General features: G+C 52.5%; 1 protein-coding gene across 1 annotated transcript; it reads left to right on the top strand.

Moving 5' to 3' along the window:
• The first annotated feature begins 3,755 nt into the window (after positions 1-3,755).
• GSG1 (germ cell associated 1) lies at positions 3,756-17,397 on the top strand. Its single transcript, XM_056115230.1, has 5 exons — positions 3,756-3,803; positions 12,806-13,118; positions 14,574-14,744; positions 15,374-15,514; positions 17,237-17,397. The coding sequence occupies exons 1-5, from the start codon at positions 3,756-3,758 to the stop codon at positions 17,395-17,397; spliced, it is 834 nt and encodes a 277-aa protein (XP_055971205.1).
• Positions 17,398-19,541: the final 2,144 nt, after the last annotated feature.

Here is a 19,541-nt window from a genome sequence, read left to right as displayed (position 1 = left end):
TTCTTACACAAAAGACAGAATTACTAGCTATCCTCTTTTGAACTTTCTATTTTGTCAGTTGCATTTCCTAGAAATCACTTCATATCGGTTCGTAGAAATTGGGGGGAAAAGGGGGCTTGTATTTTGTTTTTGTCTTTTCTAATTCAGCTACACAGTACTCTTGTGTGCACGCACCACATTTTATTGAATCAATTTCTTATGCTTGAAGCTTTAGGGTGTTTCCAATATTTTATCATTATGAATAATGCTGCTATAGGTAACTTTATGAACATATACTTTTACATTGTTGGAGACACATTTGCAGGACAAATTCCTAGAAACAGGATTTCTGCGGTCAAGAGATAAAGGTGAATGTAGTTTTGTTCAACCTTGCCAACTTCTTCTTTATATGGGCGGTACCATTCTGGATTGCCTCCAGTTCTTTGCTTCAAGTCTAATCCACAGAATATATTCTCAATTTTTAAAATGTTGCCAATGGATAGATGAGAAATGATACCTCATCATAGTTTTAAATGTTCTTAATCTAACATTTTTTCAGGTTTTTTTTTTTGCCATTTAAATCACTTTGGTAAACTGTTCGTGCCTCAATTTTACCTACTTTTCTATAAGAATTCTTAGTTTTTTTACCTTTAATTTTTAAAAGTCTTCATCTTTGGACAAAGAGACAGTACCGGAGTTAATATGCTTGTCTTGCAGGCAAAGGACCTGGATTTACTTCCTGGTCCCACAACTGGTGATCCCTGAGCAAAGAGCCAGCAGGAAGCCTTGAGCATCTCTGTGTGGGGCTCTTACACCCCCAAAACAGTCTTAGTCTCTGATCTGTCATGTGCATTACAAACATCTTCTCCCTGCTCGTGATTTTGTGTGAGTGTGATCGTTTTTACCATGCAGAATTATTTTTTTTTCTTTTTGGGTCACATCATCAATGCACAGGGGTTATTCCTGGCTCATGCACTCAGGAATTACTCCTGGTGGTGCTCAGGGGACCATGTGGGATGCTGGGAATTGAACCCGGGTCGGCCAAGTGCAAGGCAAACACCCTACCCACTGTGCCATCGCTCCAGCCCCATGCAGAACTAGTTTAATACTCAGATTATTCATCTTTCCTTACCCAATGTCCAGAGTTTTTCATAGTTAAGCGCTTTTATTTTATGTCCAGGTGGTAGAGAAATTTACCCATTTCTTCTATTACATAATTTTAATTTTTATATTTAGTTAGAGTCCATTGGAGTTCATTTTATAGTTGGTTCGGAAAGTGGATAGATTTTCCACTTTTCAGCTTAAACAGCTATCCAATTTGTCCCAAAACCATTAGTTATTAAAAGTCGTCTGTGCCTCCAGGACAAAGAGGCATGGATTTTATCATTTATAAAATGTCTGCATGCTTCTGTGTTTATTTCTAGACATTCTCCTCTATTTCATTGGTCAGTTTGTCTGGCCCCCAAACGGCTGTTTTAATTACAGGAAATTTGTAATTCCCCTTAATATCCCGTAGGGCTAGTCCCCTCCAAGCTCTTTCTTTCCAGTGCTTTCCTAGCTAATCTTAAGTCTTTATTTTCCCACATGAACTTTATCAGCATTTTGCCCATTAAAAATGTCCTTTAGTTTTTCATAACAAACAATACAAAATGTATTACTTCGGTACTGCTTTGGGATAGGGATTGGGGTTCAGGATGGAATCATCTGAAGTATGGTGGTGGGAAGGTGTAATGGTGGTGGGATTGGTGTTTGAATATTAAGTGCAATCAAATATTGTGAACTACTTTATAAAATTTTTAAAAAATTTAAAAATGCCCCTTAGTGGGGCCGGAGCAATAGGACAATGTGTTAGGGCATCTGCCTTGCCTATGGCCAACCTGGGTTGAATCCCTGGCACCATATATGATCCCCTGAGCCTGCTAGGAGAGATTTCTGAGCTCAGAGCTAGAAGTGAGTCCTAACCACCACCAGGCCTGTCCCCCAAACAGACAAATGCTCTTTAGTACTTGCATCAAGGTTACGTTACATTTACCACTCAGAGAAAGGGAGAGAACAGCAGTCCGTCCAGGTGACATGTGTAAGAACAAGCTGAGCTATTCCTTTCATTCGAGTTGTTTATCCTTTCAGATTTGATGTTCGCTTACACAGTTAGCTCCTTAAGTAAACTAACAAGGATTTATCCAGAAACAGGGATGCTCACAGTGCTATATTAGGCAGAATGGAAGGAAAGAAGTGGATTCTGCTCTCCAGCTCAGCATGGCCCTGGGCTGCTGGATACACTTCAGTCCCTGTGGCATTCAAAACCCAAGCAAGCAGCACCTTTGACACGCCGAGACCTGACATTCTCGGCAAGCCCCGAGGGAAGGGAGCGCTGTGGGGACCAGAACAACAAGATTCTGCCGAACTGAGACCAGGAGTCCATGCCCGGAAGGTGCAATGGGCTGCAGGTGGGTGGCAAGGGAAAGGAAGGAATTCTACTGAGAGCTCCCAGGTGAAACCTCAGAGGAGAGCTGCCACCTGCTCACAGCGCAGAGTCTGCAGCCAGATCCTGGAGAATGTGGGGGGAACTACCACCCCTCTCTTGACGGAAGCCGCAGAGCCTTGGGCCCCTCCACAGCTCCCCAATCCTCAGAGTCCTCACTCAAATGACATCCATCAGCCTCTCCTAGGTCTCCAGCCACTTTTCAAAATGATCACTTCCGTTTACCATTGCCTCTTCAAGGAATGTTCTAGAGCTGTGCTCTCTGGGTACAACCCATCTCTTCTAGCTTCCCGGGGTTACTGGACCCTTCAAGTGCAGTGAGTACATCTAGAAAAGCAAAATTCTGATTTTCTTTCATTTTAAACTTGATTTTCAAATCTGAAACTCTTCCAAACTCTTTCCATTGAACCCAACTTTGTGGCTTGAGGAGGACTCTTTTATTGCTTTGAGCTATGGGGCGAGAGGACACACCATCTGTTCTCAGGGATCACTGTTGGCCGTGCTCAGGGATGCTGTGCTGTGGATAGAAACCGGGTCAGCTGTGTGCAAGGCAGGAGGCCTCTCCCGTGTAGGAAGTCCTGGGTCCTTTGTAGGGACACACTTTTAACCACAGCTAGCACTGCATTAACATTCCCATTGGCGGAGGGAAGCGCATGGTGTTGGAACACTCTAACACTACAGGCCTGAAGCAACTCTTGTGAACAACTTTGTAAATAAGTGTTTTAATCAAAATTAATTTTTTAAAAAATTGTGGCCCCACAGGGCAAGTGTCCCTTTTCTTTACCAGTGGTTACTAGAACATTTCAAATTATGTCAGTGTCTCATATTAAATTTCTCTTTGTCAGTCCTGGGTTATATCCAGTCTCAAGTCTAGAGTCCATTTCCCGACACACACACACACACACACACACACACACACACACACTCCACACTCTGCAGGGTCCCCAAGATGCCCCGCTGATCCCTGGGCAAAGGAGCCTCAGGGTAATTCAGCAGACATCAGGCCTCTGGTTGTGCTCTAGGGTGATCCCTGTCCAAGTAGGGGTGCAGTGAGGGGCCCTGGGGAGGTCTCTGCCTCCACTGTGATGTCACAGAGCAAAGCCCCCATGTCACCCAACCCCGCCCGGCCAGTGGCCTTGGTAACAGGATATAGTGTGCAGACTCTCCAGCCCTCTGCCATACCACCTTAGCCCTCTGCTGGCAAGAGGGACACTGATTTCATCTTCTCCCCAGATCTTCGTTCCACGCAACCAATTAAGACAGCAGAAGAGCAACATCTTTGCCTGGGAAGTGAATGAGCAAAACCTCTCAACTGCCTCAAGATGTTTATCTCACCCCGAAGGTAAGATGCCAGGGTTTCTGAAATCCCCTGAGTATCTCACTCAGGAGAGAGGCCCCTTCGGCCCCTCCTTGGGGGTTTGTAACACCTGTGTCAGGGAAACGCACAGATTTAATCTCTCTTACATACCCATGGGTAGTGGAAGTAGGTAGGAAGCCTGAGAAAGCTCTGAGCTAATCCCCCAGAGTGTTTATAGGAAGGGATGGATTTACTGACATCCATTAGACGTGATTATAGGGAATGGAAAGACAACTCATTCCTTCCGCTAAGTCAGGGTTTGCTTGTTTTTGATAAACCAGGCAAATCCATTACCTGGGTCTCTTTTTCCGTTTTTCTACTAACCTCCATTTCATCATCCTTTTGGGTTTTCATCGTGTTTTTCCACTCTACTCTGTACCTAGAGTAGTTTTAGGACACTGTAGCTCTATTATTTTTCTTCGTCTGGAGGATTCTAGTCGCCAAAATCTAGCTCCTGGTAAAAGTTCCAGTGCTGGTGGGAAGTGATAGAAACGTGTATTAGTCTAGAGATGAGAAAAGCAGACAATCAGTCAGAATGGTGACCCCCACACCCACTCCACCGCCAGCTCTAATCCTGAACCTACTAGAACGAAAATGAGCAAGACTTGAGACTCTTCCTGCCTCAAGAAGATCTGGGAGAACCTGAACAGATCTTTCCAGGGCCCCAAAAGACCCGAACAGGCTGTAAAACTGATTCCACTTGTCTAGGATAACACGCATACCTTGGGTGATTTGTGTCCCATTCGAGAAAGTTGGGAACTGCCAACTTCCAGTTATATGAGTCACTGAAAAAGCAAACATGGCTCATTCCTCTGTATTTAAAAAAAAAAATTGAAAGTTACAATTAGCCAGAGAAATAACACACACACACACACACACACACACACACACACACACACACACACTCACTCCGTGGCTGGTTCGCTGGGAAGGGAGAGATCTCAGAAGGGAAGCCTGGGTCTGTGGTCACAAAGGAGGGCGAGTGACCAAGAGCCTCCACTATCTCCCCAACCCAGAAGCCCAAAGAGACTCATTAGGCTCCACAGAGGCCAATTCCACCTGGATCCCCAAAGTCACCCAGTGCTTAAATTGTATCTTTGCTACTGGTTTTTTAAAAAAACCCATAGATCTCTTAATATAGAGCTGTGATGTTTAAAATACGTTGGCTCAATTGTCTCCATCTTAGTCCTCAGGTCAGCCATGTACTTTTATAAGAAATTGGGGGGGGGGGGGGCAGTCCTAGGAGATTTGTTGGTTTGGGGATTGGGGTGCTGCGGGGGCATCAAACGCCCAGCAATGCTCAAGGATCACTCGGCTATGCTGTCACTACGACCCCAGTGCCAAGAGTTCTGAGCACAGACACCATTAACTTCTGGCCTGGAGCAAGTCACCTCTGGGTCAGACACCCACCACCCCTCTCTCCTCCAGGCTGGTTCTACGGTTTCAAAGGGACAAAGTCCAGCAAGGCTTGGGGGCCACTGGCCAGCTTCTCTCCTTCCCCTTTCCCCTGCCCTCCCGGGTTTTCACAACACAACTCCTACAATCCTTGTTTTTGTCCGGAGGCCACTGTGTGCAGGGAGATTATGTGACTTCTCTGAACAGACCATCAGTTGCAGCCATGGGAGGGCGGGAAGTGACCAGATCTCAGTCTTTTTCTTTCTTTTTTTTTTTCCTTGCTTTTTTGGGTCACACCCCGGGATACACAAGGATTACTCCTGGCTCCGCACTCAGGAGTTACTCCTGACGGTGCTCAGGGGACCATATGGGATGCTGGGAACCCGGTCGGCTGCGTGCAAGGCAAACGCCCTACCCGCTGTGCTATCTCTCCAACCCCTAGATCTCAGTATTTCGAGGACTCAGCAGCCCCCAATTTCGAACTAAGACCCCTCCCCCCAAAAGAGATGAAGCTAGAGCCGGGTGCCTTACTCCGGGGAACCGAAGCCCAGAACTAATCCCCGGCGGCGGCGGGGGGGGCAAGGGAGCGCGGAGATGCCGGGCTCTGGGGTCGGTCCCACCGCCACCTCGCCCCTCTCGGCCCTCTGGCCGCCCCTCCGGCCCCTCGTCACAGGGAGGGTCTCGGATTGTGGGTTCTGGGCGCCGGCAGGAAGGCTGGGGCGCCCCGCCCGCTGGGGAAGGCGGCGCCGCGGGCCGGGTCCCGGGAACAATGCGGCCCACGCCCGGCGCGTCGCCCTGGCAACGCGCGCCCGTTGCTAGGCGACCGCGCCGCGCGCCGTAAAGCCCAGGGCGGCCGCGTGACTCACCGGGAGAGGGGCGCGCGGGCGGAGGGAGGGGGCCACCGCGCCACGCCCCACGGCCCCCCAACCCCCCAGCCCCAAAAGCTCTGTCACCCGCGCGTGAGCGATTGCCCCACAGGATGTGCTGATGTGGCTGCCCCCTGATTCACTCCAGCTGGAGAAAGGCCGCTTCCTCTGCTGCCAAGGACTGCCAAAGCCCTGGTTCCATCCCCAAGCGGAAAGGGAAAGGCGCCCCCCAGGGAGCACCCCCTCCCAACATGTTCTGCTTAACAAAAGTGTTGCTAAAACTACCCTCCCAACGCATGTTAGGGAGAGTCATTCTGATACTGAGCATGGGGGCTGGGGGCCCGAGTTAAACATATTTCTGTTGGAGGTGGTGACCCAGAGCCACGCGCAGGGGCGACCTGGAGCGCCTTGGATGGACCTTGGAGGTGGTCCCCAACCCTGCAGGTTGGGAAACCCTGGTCCGGAGGGCGGCACACAGATGGCTCAAGCTTCCCGGCTCCAATCGGGTTGACCACGGTGCTGATGGGAGCCATCTGTGTGCCGCCCACCCTCTGGGAGATGAGCTAAGGGCCAAGACTCGTTCATGAGTTCTGAATTTGCTCATCAAAAAGCAGGACTGTTTCCACAGGTGGGAGTAAATGGAACTGGCAGGGGATGGTTTGATGACCCCATGGACAAGTCGCGGGGAGGCTCGGGCCACTGTTTGTTAGCATCTCTCTACTGAGGCTCCCGGGAGGCTTCCCCTCCCCATTTTTGCTCACAGGGTTGCCCAAAAGCCTTCAGAGCCACCTTTACCCCATAGCTCTGGTTCACCCCTACCAGGATGTCACACAGTGCTGGGCTCTGAGCATCCAGGATGACTCAAAACACGGTTGCTTCCTGTAACAGCTGCTATATCCAGCAGCTTCCAGTGAGCATGACCACAAGGCATGTGAGGAGTTTCAGGAGAGGCACAGAGAAAATACCAGAACAGAGAACAGGGCCCTCTGGGCCAGAGCCAGGGGCAGCTGAAACCTTTACACTCCTGCCTGAGTCACCGAAAGGAGGCTCAGTCCACGGGCTGTGTCTCAGAAATGTGGCTTCTGGAATATTCTGGCAGGGAGGGCAAATGAACCCTTCTTGGGAAAAGACAACCCAGCCATACTGGGGGCCTTGAGATCACTTAGTCCCACACTTTGGCCCTAAGGCCGTGTTTTGTCTGACTCAAACTTCTGGGCCATTGTTTTAATTGCCTGCAATCTCAGTGGACTCATAAAACAATAAATCGAAATCCTGTTCACAAAGTATGCGTAGGTGTCCAAGATCATTGCTTCCCTTTGTAACACCCAGTGGCAGTGCAGGGAAGAGTGACCAGGAAGAGTGACCAGCACACAGAGGCAGCTCCCAACACTGGGCATTGTGATGTCATAAATGCTGAATTGCACGGGGGAAGCGGGGAGAATCATCTTGCACGGTGACACTCCAATTGACCAAAGTTAAGTCCTCGTTCGAAATGTGGCCTCCTCTTGTGGACTCCTGAGCTTCTGTGCCTCAGAAGCTCAACGAGACTGGGGCTGCCGTGACTAGCAATTGCTTTATTCTCTCCTAGGAGAGGAAAGAGGGGGGTGGAAATATGAACAAGTCCAAAGCACAATCAAAGGAAGTGAGTGCGGTGCTGTGCCCTGATTTTTGAGGCCAGGCCAAAAACTTAAAAAAAAAAAAAAAAAGAAAGAAAGAAACAAAAAATAAAAGAAAAGAAATTTCAATGTCGGGGCTCCAGAAAGGGGCTGAGTCCGAACACTGGCCACAGTTAGCAAGCAACTCACAAAATCCAGAGCCAGAAGGGATCTATTTAGGCTTTGGGAAGGTTCTAAAAGGGTCTTTTCCACTGTAACAACAACAACAACAACAACAAAATCATATAAAATGCCAAATGCAAATTCAAGCATGGGCTCTTGGAAAGGGCCCCGGTAAATGGGGGAATTGAAGTTTCCTTCCCTTGGCTCTCAGTCGGCCCCTAGGACTCCCTCCTAACCCCCTGGCCAGGAATCTGCACATTTTCCAAAGTTTCAAGGCTAAGGAGGAGACCAGGCTAGAGGGAGGTGCGGTTTTATGAGTAGAAGCAATAAAAACCCAAGAGCGCGCGGCCACGCCAAAGGGTGACTCAAGCGGGATGTGAGAAGCACGCGGAGAGGGTGGACGCGGCGAGGAGAAAAGAATTGTTCACTGCTGGGGTGGAAAGGAGGCCACGGAGGGCACCATTGAGTGGAGAAAAATGCAGCAAAGGCATCCGGAAACGCCGGCTAACTGGCTTTTCCGATACCGGGGGAGCGGTAACTTCCGAAGTCGTGGACGGGCTCCTGAGTCACGGCAAAGGAACCCGCGGCAGAAAGGCAGGAACACAAAACGATGCTCGAGGAAACTGCACTGCCCGCTGTCCCCGGGGGCGCGGCTGCGTAGCCCCAGAGTGCACTCAGAGCCCCGAATTCCAGGACGGTGACATGCAGGGTTGGGAGCGAACAACCTACGAGGCGAGGGCCCAGGGCTGGGGGAAAAAAAAAGAAAAAAGAGAGAGAGAGAGAACCACCGGGAAAGGGAGGAACCGCCACCTCCACCCTCTGCAGCCGGGCCTGGGAAGCACGTGACCCCGAGGGACCCGTGAGCAGCGGGCGCCCCCCAGCGGCGAGGTGGAGAATAGCGAGAAAGGGCGCCAGCCCCCTCTCTGACTCTATTCGTCCTTTTGTTTTTTGTTTTGTTTTGTGCTCTTTGGGTCACACCCAGCGATGCACAGGGGTTACTCCTGGCTCTGCACTCAGGAATCGCCCCTGGCAGTGCTCAGGGACCATATGGGATGCTGAGAATCGAACCTGGGTTGGCCGCGTGCAAGGCAAACGCCCTACCCGCTGTGCTATTGATCCAGCCCCCTCTATTCGTCCTTTTGAAGGGAGATGCATCCATTAAAGGGGGTGACCCTGCAGAGACGCACGGCACGGGGCAGCAAGCTGGCTGCTCACCTCCAACGGGGATGGGTGGAGAGCTGCGGAGAGCAAGCCACGACTCAGGGGAGCTTGCCTTGGGATTAGCCACAATTGGCTGCACCCCTCGAAATGGGGAGAACGGGGGAGGTGGGGGGAGCATTGGGTGAGGCATCAAGGGGTTCCTGCTGCAATGAGCTAGGTGGACCGCAAAAGGGTCCCTCAGTTCCCTGCGTTGGTACCTTTCCGTCCGTTCAGCCTTCTCCTTCGCTTCCAAGCTCCTCAGTCCTAGAAACCCAAGCCCTCCCCTGAATATAGAGCTTTCTAAAATTAGTCCTGGGCCTCACCCCAGAGTCTCAGGGTGGTGCCCAGGAATCTGCACATTTTCCAAAGTTTCAAGGATAAGGAGGAGACCGGGCTAGAATTGAACACGGCCAGGGCACAAACAAGAGGACGTGTGAAGAACCGCTTGTACTTGGCAGCGATGGGCAACAAGATGGACAATCAGCCCCGGGTATTGATTGGTCAGGTGACTTTCTACAGTTTTTGAAACTCTTCTCAAAATTTTAATTAAAAAAAAACCACTTTTTAAAAAAGAGCACTATTACCTGACTCTGTGATATTCAGACCAGAGGGTTTGTGAAAGGGTAGAAGACCTCAAGGGAGTAGAGATTTTTGTAATAGTGGTGACTCTTGACATTTTGCCTTGCATGTGGCCAACCTGGCCGACTGGAGTTCGATTCCTCCGCTCCTCTCGGAGAGCCCGGCAAGCTACCAAGAGTATCTTGCTGGCACAGCAAAGCCTGGCAAGCTACCCGTGACATATTCGATATGCCAAACACAGTAACAAAAAGTCTCACAATGTTACTGGGCCCACTCGAGTAAATCGATGAACAACAGGAAGACAGTGACAGTGACAGTGGCAGATGGAGAATCAAATCCGGCGCATTCTGCACCAACTATCCAGAGGAAGGTATCAGAGGGCATAGGAATGCCCAACCACTCACTCACTAGGGAATGCCTTCCTAAGAATTCAGGTCCTGGCAAACTCCTGTGTCACCTAATGGAACCAGCCTGCCTCCACTGAACTGCAATGAGAATGCTCAAGGCAGCATTTAATGGGGAAAGAGCAAAGGCGGGGGGGGGGGGGGGGGGGTAGTTAATCTTGCCTGCAATATTAAACCAAAGGAATTTGGATCCCAGGGGCCGTGTTTCTTGAGATAAGCTGCAATATGCCACATGGCTGAGCTAAACAGCGGCCGGCCCATTTTCTTGTCAAGATAACCCATTCCATAGCTTTTTTGCACGCAGTTCTTTTAAGAGAGGTACCTATCTTCTCAATATCCTCATTGAGTAGGTTTTCTCTGAGTTTTCTGTTCATAACTTGATAGAAGCATTTGTGACATCTGGGCAACTGTGCCCATGCTAACTGTCTGGCTCCTGAGTATCAGGAAGCCTTTTTTTGTTCCTTTTCAATGAATAAGGTTGGCTTGGCATGGGCTTGTCACTAAAGGCAAACATACCACTGTTTTTGTGGCGACCACTTCTTCAATGATCACTAAGGCAACCATGGAAAAAATTGAGTTGATTCTTACAATTCAAGAGAGATCTATATGAGGAGAGAAAAAAAATGTGATGAAAAGGGTGTGATAAGGGCCTGGAACAATAGGGCAGGTAGGGAATTGGCCTTGCTTGTGACCAACCTGGGTTTTATCTCCAGTATCCCATATGGTGCCCCGAGCACTGCCAGGAGTAATTCCTGAGTGCAGAGTCAGGAGTAATCCCTGAGCAATGCCGGTGTGACCCAATAAAGCCAAAAAGAATTAAAGGGCCACAATAAGTGTGGAAGGTACTTATTATTTTGATATTTTCGTACTTGAATGTGGCCCTTGGGACCAGTCCCTGAGGGAGGCTCATGGATTCAGTCTGAGCTTCATTCCAAATTCTTTTTCACCCTTTCTTAAATCTCCTCTTCCTTAAATTAATTGACAACTTGGTGCCACAAATATTTTATACTAATGGTACTGGGTTTCTTGCCTTATCTAAATAACACATGTACACTACATAATTTGAAAATTATGAGCTGAAGATAGAGTTCAAATCTTAAGTGATATAGACAGATTTCCAAGTCCAACAGAGCATGAAATAAAATTGAGCTAAGCAGATTCAGACCCAGTTTAGAACTGCCTAAATTTTAGTTGTTTTTGCTTGTTAAGACTGATTGGAATATAGTATTATTAATGGAGATGATTTAGTTGAAATTCTAATTTCTATTCAAGCAATGTATTAAAAATAGAAAAGATAACTCACAGTAACAGAACAGTGACAAATATCAATAGGGTATTCATAGTTGAAAACGATGAAAACATTCTTTGTGGGAGACAGAGACAATATAGAAGCTCCTTAGCTGGCCAGCTAAGATTTTTCCTCCTTCCAGATGCTATGACTTTCAATCCTTACCAAGTCACACTCATAGGGACCCACATGTCTTAAATAATAGTTTTAGTCTACCTAGGATTCACCTGGGGAGGGGATGAATACATTCCACCTGGTTGGCCCTGATGTAGTCCCTAGAAATTCTAAACAAATTGTTATTTAAAATTTATAATGCTAAGATAAAGTTCTCTGTTAAGTGTAGAAAATGTAAGCTGGACAAGAGGGGCAGATTTATGGCCTGTTCCATTTCACATGGGCTAATTTTCTTATATTTCTCTGAGCTAAGCAGATTCAGACCCAGTACGCTCTGCTGTGTACATTCGCCCGGGAGGCGGTGGATGGTCCCACCCTAAGACACACAGCTCAGGGCCTCTGGCCCATTCTGTGGGTATTAAACATCACAGGGCCAACAGCTCCACCACACTGAGGCCCAGACCCCACAGGTTATTCTTCCTAAAACACATTGAACGGGGCTCCTGGGCACCACTGCTAAATTGAAAACATCTGAACAGTTGTCACTTCCACTTTTCCTCTTGGGCTAGAAATGACACAGAGCAGGGGACCACACCCCTCCAGCCCTCTGTGAGCCAGGCGTGGTCATAGGCTCTTATTGTCCTCCAGGGAGTGTGCCTTGGCCACCTCACAGAGATCAGGGGTGGTCGAGGCAAGCAGGGACGCATCACCCCCTCTCTCACACCGTGCTCTATCTCAGATATCCTCTTTTGCTCAAGGCCCCAGAGACTATTATCCGCTTGGCCTTGAGGAGACCCAGCTTAACCTTCAGGTAGTAAGAGGGATCCCCAATACAGAGAGGGACAAGGGCCTACCCCACTCCAAACTGACACTGCCACTTAACCAAGACTCCAGCAAGCCACTGCTCCTGGCCTTCTAGGAGGCAGAGCCAGAAACGATGCCCGGGTGCAGCACTTTGTGCTGGCCTCCACGGTTCGCTCTGCACCACTGTGCTCACCCTCAACCAACCACCCGCTGCTTGCACAAGCTTTTAGGGTTGCTTTTAGGGCACCTCCAGAGAGAGACTGGCTCCCCTCCCTCCCCGCAAATGGTTGTCCTGCAAGGAGGAAAGAACACAACCCAAGGGAGGCCCACTCTTGGGGAAGTGCAGAGAACAGAAACTTAGCCCAGAAGCTACCCAGGTGGGAGACCTTCTGCCCCACTTCCGGTGGGCGGGCCTTCCCAGCCACTTCCGGTGGGCGGGGCCGCTCGCGCCCTCCCTCAAAGCCTCTGGAGCAGGGATGCTGAGGATGTGCTCAGCCACACCCAGCTGCATCCCGAGTAACGGGCGAACCCCGCCCCTCCCCGCTTGTGTCTGTTACAGATGGAGCTCCCGAAGGCCCTCTCTGGCCGGCGAACATTCCTATCTGCCATCGTCCACCTGCTATCACGCCTCCCCGCAGCACCCCTGCTCCGCCAGCTCGGGCTTGTGGGCGCACCGCAGGTGCCCCAGCCCCTGTGCCGGGAAGGTGTGGCAGCCCAGCGCCATGGCCTGCAGATGCCCCTGGATGGCCGCCGCTGCTGCACATCATCCCAGGCGCTGGTGCAACGCAGGGAGGCTGGGGATGCCCAGCTCGCCCAGCACGCCCACCGGAGTTTCCTGCGGCTATCCAGTGAGGAAATCCTGGAAGAACCAGGTTGCCGCCTCACCCCCGCTGCCTGGTTCCCCCCTCCCTCCCCAAAGGGATCATATGCGGGTAAAGAGCTAACAGCTAGCTGGAACTGTATGCTCCCTTTGCCCACCCCACAACCACCCCAATAGCCCCCTCTCCCTGGGAGAGACTAGTACAAAGCCCTGAGACTTTTTCCTGGGCTTCCCAGCAGATTGGCTGATTTGGCTGTAAATGTTCTTAAAGGGCTGAGTTAGGTCCACAGCCCTGTGAGCTGTAGGAGCCAGTTGGGGCCCCTTGGAACTGCAGAAACACGAGAAGCCACTGTTTATTTCCAAAGCACTATCTGTACCGCTCTCACCTTCCATCACTTGCCTTCTCCTCCAGCGGCCCTGGTATGGCCTTTTGTGAGATCGAAGGATCAGACCATCTCTCATGAAGCCCTTTTCTAGGGCCTCTTGTGCAAAACAAGGGCATTTGAATTTAAGCATCAGGGTTAATGATGTAAAAGAAGGGGGGAGGAAGGTGTAAAAAATGGGGGAGGGCCGGGGAGATGGTGCACAGTGCTGGAGCCCCCGTGTGACATGCTCCGGTCCCTGAGTCTGGTGTGGCCCTGGTGGTTCCCACACAGCAATGGGGTGACCCTGGTGTAGCCTGGAGGTTCCCAGGCACTTTCAAGAGTGCTCTCGTGGGGTTCCCAAGCACAAGGGACAACAAGCCCTCAATAACACGACATCAATTGGCCCAACACTGAGTATCAGGCCCACACCCGGGTCCAAGCAATCCCCAGCACGGGCTCCCAGCCCCCTGCCCCCTGCACACAGCTGAGGACGTGGAAGTTCCCTGGGCAGAGCAGCCCTTACCAATCTCCCACCAACAAAACAACCATGTGCGGTGCAGTGGTCAGCATGTTTTGTGGTACACCCACCCAGCACCCCAGGACAAAGGAGAGAGACCCCCTTCCTGCTTGGAGTGCTGGTGCCCTAGGGAGACCCACCTGTACAAACAGGTGCTGAAGCCCAGGATAATGTATCATGTGCCATCCTGCGCTGGGCGGAGTTAGAAAGGAGATGGAAGGGAAAGATAAACATGTGTTTACATTTTACAATAAGTGGTTATGGTGCCACTTAGCAAGGCCCCAAGCCCAGGCAGGAAACCACTTACCAGACTGACGAACTGGGCAGTGCTGGCCTCTGCCAAGCTGCCATCCACATGTTCAGAGAGACACTGACTGGGAAGATGGCCCCTGGGGCTGAAGCACAGGCCTTGCATAAAGGAGCATCAGATTTGCTCCCTGGCAACCACCTGGTCCCCTGAGTACTGCCCGGAGTGGCAATAATACTAATACAAATAATAAGATTCATAATGGGAGTTGGTAAGTGCCTGTGGACAGGCCCTGGAGCAAGAAACTTGACAGTGAAAAGTTCTTAACTCCAACGGTAGACAAGAACAGAGCGACCTGGCCCCTTGTGTGCGTTTCAGGGCAGAGGTACCGACGTTCCAATGAACTCACACCACCAGCCAAGAGAGATGAGAAAGGACTACTGGAATTTGCCACGCTGCAAGGCCCACGTCACCCCACTCTCCGATTTGGAGGGCAGCGGTTAATGGAGAGAGCTTTCCTCCCCCACCCTCCCTCAGGACTCGTGGCAAGTATGTGGCAACTAACTCTATGCCATTGAGTTGGGTCTCTGGGTTCTAGGTTGCTGTGATCTGTCTCTTTCCTCCAACCCACCCCCACCCTCACCCCACCCAAGGATGGCCAATTCTTTCCAGGGTATCCTTGTCCCAAGGCAGAAAGTAAAGACAGCAGGAACTGGTAGAGTTCACCAATGGGAACACACACACACACACACACACACACACACACACCAGTTCAGATGAGAAGCCCTCTTGCTGTCCAGTTTTCCAGGGCTCTACGGGAAAAGCTTCAGTTTTTCCTCCATTTTTCTGTGTCAGAAGGAAGGGGAAGGAGGGTGGAGGAAGCGCAGCATCAGTGATCACTGCAAAGGTCAATGAAAGGCTTGTCCCGCCATGGGAGTTTGTGAAAATTCCCTGATTTCTTCGTAGATGATGCAGTGAACAGAGGACATGGGAAGAGCAGCCCCCCCCCCAACACACACACACACTTAGACCTCAGGTTCCCTGCCGGTTCCAGTGACAACCCCTCTCTGCTGCTCTGCCACCTCAGGCTTTCACCTCTAGCGGGGTCTGTGTGGGGTCTTCAGGGTCACTGACCTCTTGGGTTGAGGGTCCCTGCTCCTCCGATTTCTCCTCCTCAGACATCCTCTGCTTATCCCTGGGAGCCATCGGACTGGAATTCATCAGTTTCCTCATATTACTAATGGACATTCAGCTCACGGGGCGCCCAGGCTGCGGGCTCCAGCTGGGCACGCTAGTAACCGTCTCCTCCATCCAGTCGGGTGAGCCTGCAGGCGGCTGTGGAAGGCTGGGCAGGTGGGCAACGCGGGGCCCCGAGGTGCCAGGTGGTGGAGAAATGGCCACTGCAACTGGGACATCTGATGGGAGCTTTTGCAAATTGTCTCCTAGTATTTTGCATGATTTTGCAGATGCAAAGTCACTTGGGTTTCCTTTGCCCTGATGACACATGCACAGTCCAAAAGTGTGTTGGATGAGGTCACAAATGCACAGAGAGGACAAAGAGGGGTGGCCCAGGTACAGCGTGACATACCTCCCACCTACCCTCCCACCCCATCCTCCCCTCGCCCTAAACCCGGAGAGCAGATGAGCCTGCAAGGGCCTACGCAGAGCAGCTGCCCTGAGAATGAGCTGCCCAGACAGGAGGCCCCACGGGCACAGCGCCTGCCCGGCCACCTCCACTGGACCTCCCGCTCTCCCGCTCCCAGCCCCAAGTCCTGCCCCTTCTCCCCGTCCACTGGCTGCAGAGCCAAACTTTGGTCCCCGTGTGATCCGGTCCTGTTGCTCCTGCCACCGACCCGGCTGTGTACATGGTGCTGGGAACGGGATGGATGTCGGAGAGCTTATGGCACTTCCATCTCATCCATAGCTCAGGACTCAAATACGAAAGGGCAGAGACATGGAGAAGTACCCTCAAAACGTGGACTGCGACCCATTCCCTGGGCATTTTTTCATCCAACTAGAGTGGCCATCAAACTCCCCCTAGCCCCAACCCCCAAACTCCCCGAGCCATGAAGACCAAAAGCGGTTGGCGACCTAATGGGTCAGTCTTTCCCAGAAGAGAAGACCTGGCACCAGGCTCTGCTCCTGATCCAAATGAGGATGCAGCACGGAGCTGGGTCCTAGTCTACACCCCCCTACTCATAAGACGTGCCGTTTGACACCCTCTTTTTCCGTGCCCACATCACCTACTGGCTCGCTTTGGCAATCCATTGTCTTCCCCCTTTTGTGTGTCTCCAAGCAGGCACTGGCCTCCCCCGTGTCGCGTGCCCACCCCAGCCTGAGTGAGGCCGCGCTCAGGAACACACAGGACCAGCACTGGGTCTCAAGAGCATCCAACTAACCTCCCCCAACTTCCTGTTTCCGGGGCCTCCCAGAACACAGATGTAGGGCTCGCCAATTTGGGGGATGCCTTTTTGATGGGGTTCCCCTCAGTCCTTGTCACTTGATTGTATCCAGCTGGAACCCCTGCCTTCTGTGCCTGAGGACCACACTGAGATGCCTGGGGGGGGGGGGGGGGGGACTGAGAGGCCTCTGGACTTGTGGTCAGTGTTCCCAGAACGCTGCACCAAAGAGGCACAGGGGAACCCTGGAGAGGGCCGAGTACTCACAGGAAGATGAAGAGGATGGAGGGATAATACGGCTTGCCGGGTCCCAGCCAAGAAGCACTTCCATCTTGAAGGGGGCAGAAGGTTAAGAGGAGGCGCAGTCTTGGGGGGCGGGGGAGGGCCCTGGGCACTGAATCCTGCGGAGCTGGAGTGAGTCTAGGGAATTGGGCAGGGCTGACTCTGCGGCCGGAAACGCGGCACACGTCACTGCACTCCTGGTCTTTCTCTTACCCATTGACCTCCCCAACTCAAGCCCAGAGTCCCCAGCAGACCGGCCACCTGCCATCCCCAGCAGACAGCCCACCTGCTATGCCAGCACTTTCTGGCCCGCCCGGACCTCCCAGCACATTCTGACTGCCGTCTCTGGTCTGTCCATAGCTCGGCCCGGGCTGCCTTCACTCCCCGCGTGGCGGCGGCTCCCGCCACCTTCCATCCGTCCACCAAGATCAAGTGCCAGCTCAGTGAGCATTTTCAAGAAGCCCCCGGCTGCCCACCACACCAGCAGCATCAGCGTGTCTTCACAGCGCCGGCACGCGTAGCCGTCACCAGGCCTGCCATGGGCCGATGTGTCCACCGGAACTGACGGGGCCGTCCGGATGCTGAGCAGGGCAACGGCCGGGCTGCCTGGATGCCAGGGGGTGTTAGGAGTAAGAGGGTTTGGAGATTTGGCTGAGCCCGAATGTACCATGCCGTTAGCAACATGCTCATGCCAAACACGGCTGTCTCCGAGTGATTTTTCCGAGGCTGGGGGTGGGGTGTGGCGGGTGGCCCCGTTTCAGCTGCTGCCATTCCATCCCATGTCCCCCCAAATCACGCCTTCCCCTTGCCCATTTCTACCCATTCTGGTCATAAGCCGGTTCTGGAACTCACAGTGGAGACGGTCAAACCCAGTTCCTGCTTTGGGCGGGGGACCATATCCAGTGGCCTTGTCTCTGGAACTTGGGGGCAGAGGGACGGTTCCCTGCCTACTGAGGGGAGCTGGGGCTGCCCCAGGAGCCAGGCGTGGGGGGCACTGAGGGGATGAGGCGTGCAGGTGAGACTGAGCCCACCCGGCGGGAACTCAGGGGCCCTGGGTCAAGGCAGCACCCGGAGTGCCCGGGACTGGTCCACTTCCCGAAACCGTCCCCAGGGTCCCTTCAGATGGCGTTCGTCGGGGCACCTCTCCTCTGGGCAGCCCCCCATCCCACGCCGCATCAGATGGAGAAGAGCAGGAGCGAGCACTTGCAGGGCTCCTTTTCGGAGTCTTTTATTTGTTCTGGAACAATTCACATTTCCAATGGTGCTCTCCGCCCACACCCCAGCAGCAGGCTGGTCTTCCAAAGGGCCAGCGTTCACATTCATACCAGGGGTGGGGCACGGGGGCGGGGGGGGGGGGGACAGTCACCGCTGTTTCAGGGGGCCGGGGCTGGCGTGCAGCTTGGCTGGACCCACAGTGGGGCTGGGAGGGAGAGGTGGCGCTCCCAGCCGAGACGCAGGGTGATCCCCCTGCTCAGGGGTGTGCACGTCACACACGGAACCCCAGTGATTGCCGTCCTGGCCGCGCAAGGGGATGACAGAGCCCAAACTGGCTTGGGCGTCGTGAGGACAGAACACCAGGAAGGTGGGTTTGTGTGCACCGTGAGCTGTAAGGGGTCACGACACTTCCCTTCACATCTCTTTCAGACTTCTGGGACTCGTCCAGCACAAAAGTTTTCTGCCCCAAAACAGCTCTCCGAAACCCGGCCCTCACAAACCACCTTGCATGTAGCTCCAGCCAAGAGAGGCCAAAAGAGGCCGAGAGTGGGCAACAGTGGCCGACAGTGGATGCCTTCCTGGGGCACGGCTGGAGACCAGGTCTCAGCCCACCCTCCTCCCCAGGGCCCTGCGTCCCCCTGCCCTGTGGCATGGCCACAGACACGGGAGGGCCCAGTGTGCACCCACATTGCAGGGTTAGACACAAATCAGTCCCTGGAACTCTCTACCAGACCACGTTGGACCTGAGGCTTCTTAGCTACCCCATAAGGGAGCCTGACCTCAGCCCACCCTGGGGCCCCTCTAAAGTTACCACCGAAGCGGAACCCACCAAAGCCTCCAAAAGGCTGGAAATGAAGACAGGGGCAAGGGGGCAGCCCTGACAAGGTCAGACCTACAGGTCAGGCCTCGGGCCTCTCATGGTACCTCCTGCAGCCATTTCCTGTTACAGGTGACTGCTTGAGGGCACACACTCCCTTTCTATCTGGGACCCTTAGCTTTCTGGAATCTCTAGACTTCTCCAGAATCCCTTTATTAATGCAGAGAGAGAGAGAGAGAGAGAGAGAGAGAGAGAGAGAGAGAAAGAGAGACAGAGAGAGAAGAGGGGGGAAGAGGGGGGAGAGGGTGGGGAGAGAGGGAGAGAGGGAGGGAGGGAGAGAGGAGAGAGGGAGAGAGAGGGAGAGAGAGGAGAGGGAGAGAGAGGGAGAGAGAGGGAGAGAGAGGGAGAGAGACCCTGAGTGGCAGCGGGGATGACCTACAAACGAGAACAAAGCTGCCCTCCGCCGCGAGCCTTGGCTTCTGGCCACGTGAGCGCTGACCTAGAAGCGAAGCCGAGAACTCAGTCGAACATGGGTGCAGAAAGGGGAGGAGGAACCCCCGGGGGTGCTCAAGAACTTAACCCATTACAAAAGGGACAGTATTTACAGAGGAAGTTTTTTTTTAAAAAAAAATG

Source organism: Sorex fumeus, unplaced genomic scaffold (genome assembly GCF_029834395.1).
Source record: "Sorex fumeus unplaced genomic scaffold, SorFum_2.1 ptg000003l, whole genome shotgun sequence".
Lineage (NCBI taxonomy): Eukaryota > Metazoa > Chordata > Mammalia > Eulipotyphla > Soricidae > Sorex > Sorex fumeus.
Note: the sequence above shows the minus strand (reverse complement) of the source record. Positions and strands in the feature narration are given on the sequence as shown.

What these genes read in the sequence shown, in the direction of transcription:
- GSG1 (XM_056115230.1), top strand. Translation starts at nt 3,756, where the DNA reads ATGAGCAAAACCTCTCAACTGCCTCAAGATGTTTATCTCACCCCGAAG. An exon ending in GGAAATCCTGGAAGAACCAG is followed by an intron (nt 13,119 to 14,573) that starts GTTGCCGCCTCA and finishes TGTGCGTTTCAG; the next exon opens with GGCAGAGGTACCGACGTTCC. An exon ending in CGTCTCCTCCATCCAGTCGG is followed by an intron (nt 15,515 to 17,236) that starts GTGAGCCTGCAG and finishes GTCTGTCCATAG; the next exon opens with CTCGGCCCGGGCTGCCTTCA.